Source organism: Myxine glutinosa, chromosome 1, assembly GCF_964187855.1.
Source record: "Myxine glutinosa chromosome 1, kmMyxGlut1.1, whole genome shotgun sequence".
NCBI lineage: Eukaryota > Metazoa > Chordata > Myxini > Myxiniformes > Myxinidae > Myxine > Myxine glutinosa.
Genome location: NC_136261.1, coordinates 223818135 through 223833449, shown reverse-complemented (window position 1 = coordinate 223833449; position 15315 = coordinate 223818135). Strand labels below are relative to the sequence as shown.

Genomic DNA, 15315 nt, shown 5'->3' with positions numbered 1-15315 from the left:
GGATCACAAGTGTGGTAAGTGGTTTTACAACACAAACACAAGTGGGGAAAGTGGTTTTACAACACCAACACAAGTGCGGAAAGTGTTTTTCAACACTAGAACATGTGCGGAAAGTGGTTTTCAACACTAACAGAAGGGCGAAAAGTGGTTTTTCAACATGAAGAGGAGTGTGAAAAGTGGTTTTCCACACAAGCACAAGTGCGAAAAGTGATTGATCAAATTGAAGGTGGGTGAGAAAAGTAATTATACAACACTGGACAGAGTGCGGAAAGTGTTTTTCAACACCAGCATGAGTGCGGAAGTGGTTTTGCAACACTGCTGCATGTGTGGAAAGTCGTTTTGCATTACTAGTGCATGTGTGGAAAGTGGTTTTCAACGGCAGCACAAGTGCGGAAAGTGGTTTTTCAACACAAACACAAGTGATCCAAATGCTTTTCGACACAAACAGGAGCGCAAAAGGTGGTTTTGCCACAATTACACAAGTGCGCAAAATGGTTTTGCATCACTATCACAAGTGTGGAAAGTGCTTTTCCAACACTAACACAAGTGGGGAAAGTGGTTTTACAACACGAACACAAGTGGGGAAAGTGGTTTTACAACATTAACACAAGTGTGAAAAGTGTTTTTCAACACCAGCACAAGTGCGGAAAGTGGTTTTCAACACCAACAGAAGGGCGTAAGGTGGTTTTGCCACACTTACACAACTGCGCAAAATGGTTTTGCATCACGATCACAAGTGTGGAAAGTGCTTTTGCAACATTAATCCAAGTGGGGAAAGTGGTTTTACAACACTAACACAAGTGGGGAAAGTGGTTTTACAACATGAAGAGGAGTGTGAAAAGTGGTTTTCAACACCAGCACAAGTGCGAAAAGTGATTGTTCAACTTGAAGGTGGGTGAGAAAAGTGATTATTCAACAATGGACCGAGTGCGGAAAGTGTTTTTCAACACTGGCATGACTGCGGAAAGTGGTTTTGCATTACTAGTGCATGTGTGGAAAGTGGTTTTCAATGGCCGCACAAGTGCGGAAAGTGGTTTTACAACACTAACAGAAGGGCGAAAGGTGGTTTTGCCACAATGACACAAGTGCGCAAAATGGTTTTGTATCACTATCACAAGTGTGGCAAGTGCTTTTGCAACATCTAAACAAGTGGGGAAAGTGACTGTTCAACTTGAAGGGGAGTGCAAAAAGTGATTATTCAACACTAGCCCGAGTGCGGAAAGTGGTATTTGAACACTGGCACGAGTGCGAAAAGTGGTTTTGCAACACCAGTGCATGTGTGCAAAATGGTTTTGCAAAACTAGTGCATGTGTCGAAAATAGTGTTCAACGCCTGCACAAGTGCGGAAAGTGGTTTTTCAACACAAACACATGTGCGGATCATGGTTTTTGACCACTGGCACAAGTGAGACAAGTGCTTTTCGACACGAACACGAGTGCGAAAAGTTGTTTTTTCAACATTAACACAAGAGTGAAAAGTGTTTATCAACACGAGCGCGAGTGCGGAAAGTGGTTTTCAACACTAACAGAAGGACGAAAGGTGGTTTTACCACAATTACACAAGTGCGCAAAATGGTTTTGCATCACTGTCACAAGTGTGGAAAGTGCTTTTGCAACACTAACACAAGTGGGGAAAGTGGTTTTACAACATTAACACAAGTGGGGAAAGTGCTTTTGCAACATTAACGCAAGTGATGACAGTGGTTTTGCAACACTAGTGGGGAAAGTGCTTTTGGATTCTGGGGAGGATGTCAGAGAGATCTAGCTGCAGTACATCGTTTGGGAATATCAAGATCTCTGACCTTTATTTCACAGATGATGCACTCATCTTTGCAAAGACTCTGGATATCCTTATGGGGACCCTCAAGGTGCTGAATGAGGAGTCGGACCCACCGTGATTACCGGTCTCCTGAGTCGAGACTATGATCCAGGCTTCCAATGACATATTGGATGCCGCCATCTTGTCTGTGCTTGTCTGTGGCGAGGATGTTGAGGTCACAGAGAGATTCACTTACCTTGGCAGTGATATTCTTGTCTCCGCACGTTGTGAGCCAGAGGTCGATAGATGTCTGGTGTGGATGAAGAATTAATTCTGAAATCTAATGAAGCGAAACTCGAACCAAGCTCGCCAAGAAATGCCACGGATGATTATGCTTTACAAGCTACTGGTGTTCTCAAAGACAGGATGGCATCCCCCTGGCATTGAGGATGTTTTGATAAGTAAACGACCTCTGGTCCAGTGGGTAATTCGTATGGAATGAACTCGGAGTAAGACATCATGAATCGAGGATTGTCCGGGATTCAGACAACACCCCTCCGCTCTCTTTGACGTCTTGCATCCTCACACAATTCCCTTTTGATTCTTTGACGCAAGACATCACCTTGAGTCGATAGGGTGGCTTATACCCTATTTCTCTCACCCCACATCTATATCCTATACCAATGTGTTGTGAAAACTCCTATTTAAAGCTGAATTAAAGGAATGTTCATTGAGAGATTATCAGAGAGTTCTGTTGTACTGATCGTTGTATTATTGTGCTGTTTCCTTTATAACTGTTACTCTTGTAATTGCTGTGGGTTTGTCATACTTGCTTTGTTCTCTGATGGCCTCTCCAATGAAACATTCTCAACTCGACCCAGAATGGACATCGAGTCAGTTCCACGACAGTTGGAGGCACGGACGGGAGAGTGGAGAAAGCCAAAGAGTTCCATGCCGAACAATCTGCCATGATTTTTCCTGGGGAAATCACATTTCCAAGCTGGCCTCCAAAGCCAGTCATCGACTGGGCATTCTCCATCGTGCGAAGTCCTTCCTTGGCACTTCTGGGTTCCTCACCACATACAAGGCTTTCATCCAAAGCTCAATGGAATACTGCTCTCCCCTCTGGGCTGGTGCTCCTGCCTCACACCGAGCTCGACTTCACGCTGTTGAAACCAAAGCGTTCAGAATCATTGGAATCTCCCACGATGAAGCTAACTCTGAGGGCCTTTCACTCACTCACCACAGGCAGGTTGGTGGTCTTTCCGTCTTCTACCGACTCCGATCCGGCCTAGCTCCCCCAGCTCTATCTGTGCTCTGTCCCCCATATACTCCTACAGGTCGCAGAAGATCTGCCTGCAACCTTCTTATGGTGAAACTGCAAAAATCAAGACTCTCTGCTCACCTTCACTCTTTCATTCCTCTTTTCTCCCGCCTCTGGCACAAACTCCCTCACTCTCTTCAATCTCACTCATCCCTCCAGGTCTTTAAAACAGCTGTTCACCACCATCTCTTATCTACCCCCGTTAATTTCACACCAGCTCCACTTTTCTGAAATACCGACTTCTTTCCTGGAAGTCCTAGCTGTGTCCATGTGTTTTGTACTTCTCCCAACCCCCCCCCCCCGCCTTCCCATGCCTCCTCCCCCCAAGCCCCCTCCTTCCCACAGATCTTCCAATCCCCCTCCTCTCAAATGTTGTACTTGTGTGCTTCCCCCTCTCTCCCCATCTTGTCTCCCGCTTCCTTTGTCTTATGTTTGATGTGTCGGTTTTTTTTTGTCATTAATGTTAGCTCTTATACGAGCCTCCATCTTGTACACACAAAAAAAAAAAAAAATTTTTTGCACAATTCTTGGAAAGTCTCCTCATGTTGCATCATCACAGTGGGAGTAGCTTTCGTAAAGCATTTAGTAATCAGTGCCGGTATACATTTAACAAGGCACAACACAATTAGTATTATCAGGACGACAGTGCCAATACATTTCTGAATGGCGGCACCCCGGCCTCCAGAGATGCTGGCTAACCACGATGATATTCCCAATTAATCTTTGAAGTAATCATGCAACTTTGCTCCTTCTTCTTTGATTTTCTCTTGGTCAAGTTAGAAATATATTCATCCCATGTAGTGGCCAGAGGTATGTTCCATTATAAATAGTTCTATAAACCACATCACCTACATCTCCCTCTTTACGTCTATGTAGGTTTTACAAATTGAGCTTCCCACATAATAGTAACGCCCGCAAAGGTGGGCGGTCCGCTTCGAAAGTCCGCTTATCCGCTTATCCGCTGCAGCGGACTAACGTTTTCGAAGCGGATAAGCGAATCGGAACCCCCGGAAACCGAAGCGGATAAGCGCAAGCGGACTACCGAAAAATTAAAGCGCATCGCGATTCGCCAAATCAGCTGTTAGCCTGAGCCGTTACTCTAGAATTGTGAATATTTATTTAAGTGAATAATAAGTGAAAACTGAATATTTTATTGGACGCTAGAGCGGCAATAACGTCAAGATGGAGAGATTTCTGACTCTCCAGCCCAGCGGCAGTGCCAGGGACAGGCACACGAGCGACGCAAACCAGCAGTCCCAGCACAGCGACATCCACAACCCGGCGGTCAACATGATGGGGGACGTGGAGGACAGTCAGGATATCTGCGCCCTGACCCCTCAGCAGGAACCCCAGCCCGGCTCGAGCAGTACGGACTACCTGTTCGCCATGGAGGAGGGGCAGCAGGAGGAGAACCTCGAGGAGAAGATCAGGGAAGAGGTCAACAACTGGTCGAGGAAGCCGCTGAGGGGGAACCCGGGGCTCTCGCCCAATCTCTTCCCGCTCGAGTTCCGTGATGCTTGGGTAACTCTATTTCTCAGGCATAACACGCCGCTCCCAAGCTCTGCCTCGGTCGAGCGCGTGTTCAGCTACGGGTCGGACATCCTCAGGCCTAAGAGGTCGGCCCTGGCTGCACCGAACTTCGAGGCCCTCGTCTTCATGAAGGGCAACCTCCAAATCCTCAAGAAGGCCCACGAGGTGGAGGAGGAAGACGAGGACTAGTCAACAGACTGCTAGTCTGTTGACTAGTAGACTCTCTTGTCAAAGAAAGGACGGGCAAATTGATTTTTCTTTAATGTAACTTGCATATATTAAAATTATATTTAAATTAACTGTAGAGTAGAGTAGAGTCGAGTGGAAAACTTTATTTCAATAAATTTTGAATAAATTTTATTTAAATAAAAATGTATATTTTTGATCTTAAATGCTTTGTTTGTCTTTGTAGTAGTTAGAAATGGCTATTTAGGCTTAAAAAGCATTAAATTCCCTTTAGAAACGTCAAAAATCGCTTTTAAAACGTCGAAGCGCTTTAAAAAAATCGAATCGAAGCGGATAACCGGTAAGCGGACTGAGATTTTCGGCCGCTGAAGCGGATAAGCGAATCGGACTACACGGGCTGGCGGAGCGGATAAGCGGTAAGCGGACTTAAAATTTTCCGAATCGCGCCCACCTTTAAGTAACTCCTATTTAGCCATCTTAAACAGAACAATCCTTTTGGAGGATCCTCAATTAAGTATGGGGGCTTCAAATGGTATTTATAATGTGGTGTATATATAGCTCCTAGAAAAAGCAGTTGGTTCAACATCCTCTGGTATCGTAACGTTCGGATGTCGGCGTAGACCCTCTGGTTCTACCTCCCGTTTTATCCAAACCCTCCGTCGTGGAATCTTATCTGACCCTTTCGGATGTAAACGTAGCTGTTGCTTACTCTGTGACCCTTCGTATGAAAAGTGTGCCTCTTTATCAACAAGTGTCCGCGTTTTATTACCCTCGCCTGAGGAGAGGGTATTGCATTTCAGTCCGTTTGTTTGTTACTTGGCTAAAAAACCATTTTTTTTTGCAAGTATGTTGATCACTCCGGTTTGTATGTTTGTGTGTTTGTTTGTGTGTTTGTCTGTCCGCTTTTATATAGAAGCTTGAAAACTGGAAACGAAAGGCTGAGGAAGGGAACTTTACCATGTTCGAATCTCTTTCAGAAGTCACTATTAATGAGCCGTTGGATCCTGGCGTTGCAAAGGATGTTGTGACACCTCAGCTGTCTCCGAGAAGAATTTCTGCAGTACTTTTTTTTTCTTTTTTTTGTATACAGAATCGAGGCTCGTGAAAGAGCTAACATTTATCACACACACACAAAAAATCAAACAGACACACAAAGTACATAATAAGGGGAGCGGTAGACAACATGGGGAGAGAAGGGGAAGCACACAAAAACAACATTTGAGAGCAGGGACATCGGGAGATCTGTGGGAGGGAGAGGGCTTGGGGGGAGGAGGCGTGGGAAGGGGGGGGGGGGGAAGAAGTATAAACACATGGACACACTGCAAAGACTTCCAGGAAAGAAGTTGGTATTTAGAAAAAAAGTGGATCTGGGGTGAAATTAGCGGGGGTAGAAAAGATCAAGGTTTTGGATGATAAGAGATGGTGGTGAACAGCTGTTTTAAAGACCTGGAGGGAGGAGTGGGATTGAAGAGAGTGAGGGAGTTTGTTCCAGAGGCAGGAGAAAAGTGGAATGAAGGAGTGAAGGTGAGCAGAGAGTCTTGATTTTGGCAGTTTAACCATAAGAGGGTTGGAGGCAGATCTTCTGCGACATGTAGGAATATTTGTGGGACAGAGCCCAGAGAGAGCTGGGGGAGCAAGGCCGGAGAGGAGTCGGTAGAAGACAGAAAGACTACCAACCTGCCTGCGGTGAGTAAGTGAAAGGCCCTCAGAGTTAGCTTCATCGTGGGAGATTCCAATGATTCTGAAAGCTTTGGTTTCAACAGCGTGAAGACGAGCTAGGTGTGAGGCAGGAGCACCAGCCCAGAGGGGAGAGCAGTATTCCATTGAGCTGCGGATGAAAGCCTTGTATGTGATGAGGAGCTCAGGTGTGCCAAGGAAGGACTTCACATGACGGAGGATGCCCAGTCGGCGACTGGCTTTGGAGGCCAGATTTGAAATGTGGTTTTCCCAGGAAAGATCATGGCAGATAGTGAGACCCAAAAGCTTGAATGACAGAACTTCTTGGAGAGGATTATTCAGAAAGTGGATGGGAGGGTTGTCCAGTCGGTCTTTTCGGAGAGACATAGTAAGAGTGTGAGATTTGTCAGAATTGAAAGACATGTTCCACTTGTTTGACCAGTCTGTGATTTTGTCCAGGTCTGCAGAGAGTGAGGAGGGTCCAGGCTGCCGATCTGAGGGATGAGGAATGGAGCGGCAGAGAGTGGAGTTATCAGCAAAGAGATAGAGAGGATTTTCAAGAGAGTCAGAGAGATCATTGATGAAGACCAGAAAAAGCACAGGGCCCAGAACACTGCCTTGGGGAACACCAGCCTGAACAGGAAGGGGAGATGAGAGAAACCCATTCAGGGCCACATGTTGACTACGACTAGAGAGGAAGTCCACCAGCCATGCGTGGAGATTTCCATGGATACCATAGGAGGAGAGTTTGGTGAGCAGGGCGGGGTGCCAGACCATATCGAAGGCACGTGATATGTCAAGGGAGACAGCTCTGATTTCCTGTTTGACATTGAGGATCTCCATCCATTGTTGAGACAGCAGAAGCAGCATGTCCAGAGTGGAGTGACCTGGTCTGAAACCAAATTGATGATCAGAGATCAAGCCATTGGAGAAGAGGAAAGATTTCATATCCAAAGCAATGATGGATTCCATGACTTTGCTGGTAATTGGGAGAAGGCCGATTGGTCTGTAGTTGCAAGGATCTGTTTTCACCTTTTTTGTGTAAAGCAGTGATGTTGGCTGATTTTCAAGCTGATGGCAGATGACCTTGAGCAAAAGAGAGGGTGAAGAGGACAGAGAGAGGGAGTGAAAGAGCGGCAGAACAGGATTTTAGGACCTGTGGGCTGATGGCGTCAGGTCCAGTTGCAGAATCAGAGTCGAGGGTTGACAGACACTTTTCCACCTTGTCAGGAGGAAAGGACACAGAGTCCAGGAGCAGCTGGGTACGACTGGGTACGGTGGGTACAGAGAGGGATGGGTTTGGGACACAAGATTTAGAGGCAAACACAGAGTTGAGGCATTCAGCTTTTTCATGTGCGGAGTCAGCTGTGTAGCCGTTTGAGGTAAGGGAGGGGATGGAGGAGGAACAAACACCAGAAACAGATTTGACCAGACGCCACCAGGATTTGGAAGAGGGAGACAGGTTTGAGAGTTCGGTCTTGAGAATAGAGATATATTGTTTCCTGGCTCTCCTGAGGGTGGACACACACTTGTTTCGGGCTTTGTGAAAGGAAATTAGATTTCCTTCCGTTGGATTTACTTTCCAGGAGGTGAAGACAAGTTGTTTCTGGGCAACAGCCTCACCACAAGATTCCGTGTACCATGGATGGGAGGAAGGGTATGACAACTGGAGACGAGATGGGATAAATCTGTGCATGAGAGAGAGGAATTTACTTTGGAAGAATTCCCAGGATGAGTTGATGTCAGAGGCGGTAGAGTTGGGAGACCAGTCCAGATGATTTATGGCTGCTTGATGACTGTTCCAGTTGGCCTGAGTGAAATGCCAGACTCGTCGACGCTGAGGAGGCTCTCTGAGAATGGTTAGACTTTCCAGAAACTGGGAGAGAAGGACTGGCACTCATGAGGAATCCTTTTCTTGTTAAAGTCAGTGACGTCCAGGATTAGTGGGGGGGCCAATGTAGCAGATTGAAATGCCCGGTGAAATTGCTTGTTAATTTTTGGACACTGGTTGGGCTGTCTTTAGGGATGATATAAGTTCTAGAAAAAATATGTCTCCAATTGTTTCAAGTTCTTTATGGCGGCCATTTTGGATTTTCAAAATGGCGGATGTCGAAAACGTAAAATTCCATTATCTTGGCTTCTAAATGACCTAGAGTTTCGATTCTGGTGTCCAGTTGTACATTTTTGGGGATAGAGAATTGAATGAAACCTTCTTTAATAACCTACAAGGGATAAAAATAGGTTTTTATGGCACAGCCGAACCAGTGTCCAAAATCTAACTTAATGCACATCTATCTTAATTGTTATTTGTTATTTGTATGTTCCAGATTCGTGACCCTGAGCTATGATGGAGCCAAAAAGCAAGAAAACCAAGAAAGAAACTGATTTCACACTTTGCATTCAGTGCCAGGATCCCCAAGGTGCACTAGTGACTGAGCCAGCACTGGGCTCATATGCAAAGTTTCTCCAGTTCATCCAGGAGAGGGCACGATATGGTGATGCCGACTTCAAACAGATCAGCGAACGATTAAGCTGTTTCACTGCCACTGACTTGAGGAACAATAAAGCAAAGTGGCACCGGGCATGTTATGGATCTACATGCAACACTGCTCACCTGGAGCGTGCTAGAGTTCGCCACCAGAAAGCCTGCGAACATGGCGACACCCAGCATCTTCATAAGAGGTGTGGACGTCCTTCTTCTGCACCTGCCGCTGCAAGTACCTCAGGTTCTACGCAAGACGAGACTCTTCGCTTCACACGTTCATCATCAACTCCATTCAACAGAGACCTTTGTTTCTTCTGTCAAGAGGTCACTAAGGAAAGTGTACATGTTGTATGCACGTTCAACGCAGGTAAACAGCTGAAGAAAGCTGTTGAAGAAGGCAGCAACCACAAGTGGAAAGTTCAGCTGAGTGCTGCCATCAGTGCACATGATGCTCATGCGATCGACGTCAAGTATCATCTCCCATGCTGGGTGCAGAATGTCCAACGTGCTCCCAAGAGTGGGACATCAAGTGATGACAAAGAACACATACTGCAAGAAACTAATGTTATCAAAATAGCCGCAGACATTGAGTTTGTCAGCCTTGTTCGCTCTCTACTCCAAGCTGGTGAAATTCTCAACATGTCTGACCTGAAGTCGGTTTACTCCAGGATTCTTGACAATAATGGTGTGCACAATGTCCCATCACCTACTACCCAAGGCATGAAGGAGAAAATCAACTCTCACATTGATGACGTTCACTTCATGAAACCAAAACGTCGAAACGAGTCAGACTGTGTATTCTCCACTGCCGTGCGTGATGCAGCTGTCGAAGATGCAATGACGAAGACAAATGAAAAAAACATCGAACAACTGTTTGAGAGTGCCTCTGTTCTCCGCAGTGCCATTGCTTGTCAGAACAAGCACCCATGGCAATTTGAAGGAGAAATGAACACTGATGATGCTGAAAAGCATGTACCCAAAGTACTCTATGCTTTCCTCCGCTGGCTACTGGAAGGACCAGCCACGAGCATTGAGCCAGAGACTATGCGCTCAGCCACTATTCATCGAGATGTTATAACCATCAGTCAGAACATCATGTACGGCTACAAGTCAAAACGCCAAGTCACGTACAAGCCCAAAGAGCCAGATGCACCATTCCGCCATCGCTTAGAATGGCCACAGCAGCTTGCCGTTGCCATTGTAGTCCATCAGTCCACCAGAAACAAGAAGCTTCTGGATTTCCTGCATGGGTTCGGTCTGTCTGTTGATTATAGTCGGATCTTGCGGTTGGAGACACAGCTGGCCAACTCAGTCATAGAGTCTACGACAGAACAGGGTGTATACTTTCCAAGAACCATGCGCATAGGGACGTTTGTCTTCTTTGCAGTGGACAACAGTGACTTCAATGAAGACACACCTGATGGGAAGCGGACACTCCATGCTACAGCCTGGGCACTCTACCAACGACGGGAACATGCACCCTCCACAGATGAACATAGAACACTGACACTACATGACCGAAAGGCCAGACACCGCTCACTCAAGGTTCTGACTGCTCCAGACTTTGTTCCTTGCCAAGCACCAAACAAACAATCTGCCACAGGTACCACGTATAGCTTCAAGACACGGTCAAACCCAGATGTCACCAAGCCGTACTCTGCGACGGACACAGTGTGGCTACTTTCACGCACAATCATGCGAACAGCTGAAGCTGAGGACGTACAAGACGACATCATCCCACCAGATGACCAGCTGCAAGCTGCAGAACCCCAGCATGCTGACCCTGTTGGGTCACTCGTCCACGATCCAAAACAACCACCTGGCAGTAGGATCAAGCATCACGATATCCCAACTTGGACAGCCTACAACTCACTGCTCTCCTCTTCGAAGCCTCTGACAGAGGTCAACGCCCTGCCATTGGTAGCAGCACCAGCCCATGAATGGCAAACACTGATAACAGTCTTGAAACAGACACAGCAAATCAACTGCATGGTCATGGGTCCCGATAGGAAGACAGTGATCACCTTAGACATGGCCCTGTATGAGCGAGCCAAACAGCTGGAGATGACCAGAGATGACTGCAAAGGCAAGTGGGTACTGCGACTAGGGGAGATGCACACTGTGATGGCTGCACTGAGGGCTGCTGGGAATGCCATAGAGGACAGTGGTCTTGACGAGGCTTGGTCTGAGGCTGATATCTATGGCCCAACAACGACCAGACAAATACTGGAAGCCAAGCACATGAAGAGGGCTTTGGAGGCCCACATCACCACTGTCCAAGCCCTCTTCGACCTCTATGTGGACGAATTCTTCCAAGAGCATCCCCATCTGAGGGGCCCATGTACCCAGTCAGCACAACAGGTTGCCCAGAGCTGTCATCTACACAACCGAGAGGAGATGACAAGCGCGCAGAACAACATGCTAGCTGTCCTCGAGTCAAACGAAGTCCTGGAGGCCATGGCAAAGTTTGATGAGAGGAAAGAAGCCAAGAGTCCACTGTTCAAGTTTGTGCGACGCTACATGCGGATGATAATGCTGATATACACATTCATCCGTGCCACCCGTGATGGACAATTTGAGCTTCACCTGTCTTCACTGGATGAGATGTGCATTTACTTCTTTGCACATGACAAACAGAAATATGCCAGGCTGACTCCCCGGTACCTTGCAGAGATGAAGGCCCTGAAGATGACAGATCCAGGGATCTACCAAGAGTTCATGGATGGGAACTTCAGTGTCCATAAGAATGAAATCCCCTTCTGTGCTGTAGGTGTGGACCATGCACTGGAGCACATCAACAGGATCATGAAGGTGACAGGGGGTATTGTGGGCATTACCCAGAATGCCAGTGCCCGCGAAAGGTTCTTTCTGACAGCACCAGAGCTGAGTAGGCTTGCTGAAGAAGCCCGTCAGATGGCTGGCTCACAATCAGCTACACGCAAGGAGCACCACGACCTATCAACCACAGTCTGGGCTCGGCAGGAAGACAACATTCGTCGACTGAAGAATGTGATCAGAGAGTCCATGAATCCCATGACGCATGAGGGTGAAGACCTGACGACTATCATCACCAAGGTGGTGATGCCAGCTGAAGTACAGAAGGATGTCTGCAACCAAGATGAGATTGGTCAGAAAGCGTATAACACGTTTGTTGCAGAGCGCATCAACACAAATGAAATCAACCTTTGGGCCAGAATGGGAAAGGTCAAACTGAAGATGTGGAAGAGTGCCAGGAAAGCTGTGAAGCACAAACTGGCAGACAAGGTTGTAGAGCTGAAAGACGACAGGTCACTGTTTGCGCGCATGCTGATCGTGGCCCGCTCACGACCAGAGATCAACTTGAAGGATGCCATAGGTCAATATGAATTCACCGCGCTTCCACGAACCCTCTTTGCAATGGCTGGGACACTACTACCATGCACAGACAAAAGCAAGCTCATGGGCATCCTAGAAGATCTACCCAAGAAGTCAACTGGCACTGGTCAGCAGCCAGACGACGACAATCCTGAACATACTCCACCCCCTCCCAAGAAGGTGACTGTCATAGACGGCATGGCATTAGTGCAAGCAATGGGTAAGCCACAATGGGTCAAAACATGTGCCCAGTGGGCTGGCCATTTCAATGCAACACTGGACTGCAAGACCAACGGGTATGATGAAGTCCACCTCGTGTTTGACCGATATGATCTGCCAAATTCACTGAAAGAGGCCACACGGGAGAGGCGCCAAGGTGGCAAGCCGCCCACTGCTTACCACGTTCAAGACAGCACCCCGATTGGGAAACTGACAGCAAAACAGTTCCTGTCGCACACCAACACCAAAGATGAGCTAACTGTCTATCTGGCAAAGAAAGCTCTGTGTCACTTTGAGGGGACTACCAAGGTCTTCATCGTCACTTCAAGGCAGGATGTCTTCTCCAACTGCATGGATGTACAGCATCTCCGTAGCTCCCAGGAGGAGGCTGATACGAGGATCTTTCTTCACAGTCTAGATGCCGTCCGAAGAGGTGCAACACAGCTGTACATTCAGTCACCTGATACTGATGTATTCATCCTAGCACTCCACCGGTACCATGAACTATGCAAAGACACATACTTCATCACGGGTGTGGGGAACAAGAAGAGGCAAATCTCACTGGAACCAATAGTACATGAACTTGGTGTCAGGAAGGCTGCAGCCCTACCAGGATTCCATGCATTCACGGGAGCAGACCAGACTGGTCGGTTTGCCGGCAAGGGAAAGCTCACATGTTGGCAAGCCCTCAATAGGTGCTCTGTTGAGGTGGTATCTGCGTTTCATGACCTTGGGGCCTCTGAGGAGCTGAGAGCTGACACAGAAAGTGACATTGAGGCATTTGTATGCCAGCTGTATGAGCCTCGTACTACAGTTGTGGATGTGGGCAAGCTGAGGTGGAGACTGTTTACCAAGAAACAGCTGGAGGCACAGAAGCTGCCACCAACACGGGGAGCTTTACATGAAGCCATTGCTCGTGCACATTTCCAGGCCATGGTGTGGCATCAGGCTGATGTACCGGACCCCCAGCTTCCACAACCAACAGAACATGGATGGAGAGCAGAAGGAGATCAGCTGGTGCCCATCACAACCAAGGACCCTCCAGCCCCAGCTGCCATCACACATCTAATCAAATGTAACTGCAAGAAGACCCAATGCATGTCTCACTGCTCATGCAGGTCTCAGCATCTCAACTGTTCTGAGATGTGTATGTGTGGGGCAGATGAAGAGGTGTGTGGTAACACGGGTCAGGAGCGCCCCATGGGAATCGATAACACTGATGATGAGGAGGATGGAGATCCTTCAATGTAACAATGAACACTGCCAACTAAAAATATTGCACAAAGACATTATAAGTGTACATTTGAACACTAAAGTCCAGCCTTTATGTGATTTAGAAGTGAAAATGATGGAAAAAAAAATATATATGTGTTGGCATAAGTGCGTGAAAATCCAAGATGGCTGCCATAAGAACCCTTTTGATCATATGTAGGTGTATAAATGTGTGTTTATTGGATTAAGTATCCGCAAATATGTACATTTGGACACCAAAATTAACACTCTAGGTCATTTAGAAGCCAAGATAATGACAATTTCGGTTTTCAACAAACGCCATTTTGATAATCCAAAATGGCCGCTATAAAGAACTTGAAAAAAATGGAGACATATTTTTTCTACAACTTCTATCATCCCTAAAGACAACCCAACCAGTGTCCACAAATTAACATTTGAATTCAACGGGAAAACATTGGCCCCCCCACTAGATGACCTGCAAGATGAACTGATTGAATTTCAAAATGATTCTGGATGCCGAGGTGTCTTTGAAGCTTCCTCTATCTCTGAGTTGTGGCCAAAAATGATGTGAAGCTACCCCAACATTGCAAAGGAATGCCTTCGGAAACTCCTGCCTTTTGCAACAACTTATCTTTGTGAATCAGGCTTCTCAACGTTGGTGCAGCTGAAGACAAAGGCTCGGAACCGCTTTGAATGTGAGGCAAATCTTAGATGTGCGCTTTCTATTAACAGAACCTAGGATTTGGAAACTGGTGCAGAATATTCAGGAGAACATCTCTCATTAAAGTAGCTTTAGGTTAAATGGTTTGAGTTTTTTTTCAATTGGCAGCTCCTGCAATGTTTTGTGTTACAGCCCATATAGCAAAGCACCCTGGAGATCAGTTTTCAAATATTTTTTATTTTCCTGGTTATTATTGCAATGTGTTAATAGAGTTTCATTTTTTAATTTAAAATAAATATTTGTTTTTTTAATGGAAAAGCCTTGAAGTCTGAAGTGTTAATTTGCCTTTTCAATTGATTTTCTTGATGTTCAGTTCTAAAAATTTCTCGCAAGACCCTTTGTCACAAATAAATTTGCTTTACTTCACTCGCATTAATTCATTTCACAAAGAAATTGTTCAAATGAGAAATATTGTTCCATTAAATACTCTAAAAGTCTAAATTGAATTAAGTTGTGGTTCTTATTGACATTTCTTTGGTTTAAAAAAATTGCTATGATCCCCACTGGGCCATGACATGTCAGGTCAAAAGCCAGTTGGGCCACATAGCGAAAAAAGTTGGGAAACACTGGTCTAGTGGTCGTGGGTATGTGTGGGCGTGTGGCGCCTAGTGGGATGGGAATTGTTTTATTTCCAATTGTTGTACATATAAGCTTGAATATCCCCATTTACCTCTTTGTGTTTATTTGACTCGCTTGGTTTGTTCCGTTTTTGTTTATAGCGTCTTGTTACCCTTTTTTTTTTTTCTTTTTTTTTTTCTTTTTGTATACAAAGTCGAGGCTCGTGTAAGAGCTCACTCATATTACGACACTGAACACATCAGGACAAAA

At 46.3% G+C, this 15315-nt stretch overlaps 1 protein-coding gene across 1 annotated transcript in view; it reads left to right on the top strand.

Annotated features, from left to right (window-relative positions):
* Positions 1 to 9808, top strand: part of LOC144891290 (uncharacterized) — a 981422-nt gene extending 971614 nt beyond the window's left edge. Inside the window, exon 3 of the mRNA XM_078773901.1 lies at positions 8803 to 9808. Coding sequence (XP_078630027.1) covers positions 8803 to 8823 — 21 coding nt within the window. The 3' untranslated portion in view covers positions 8824 to 9808. The remainder of the gene's footprint in view (positions 1 to 8802) is intronic.
* The last annotated feature ends 5507 nt before the right edge of the window (positions 9809 to 15315 follow it).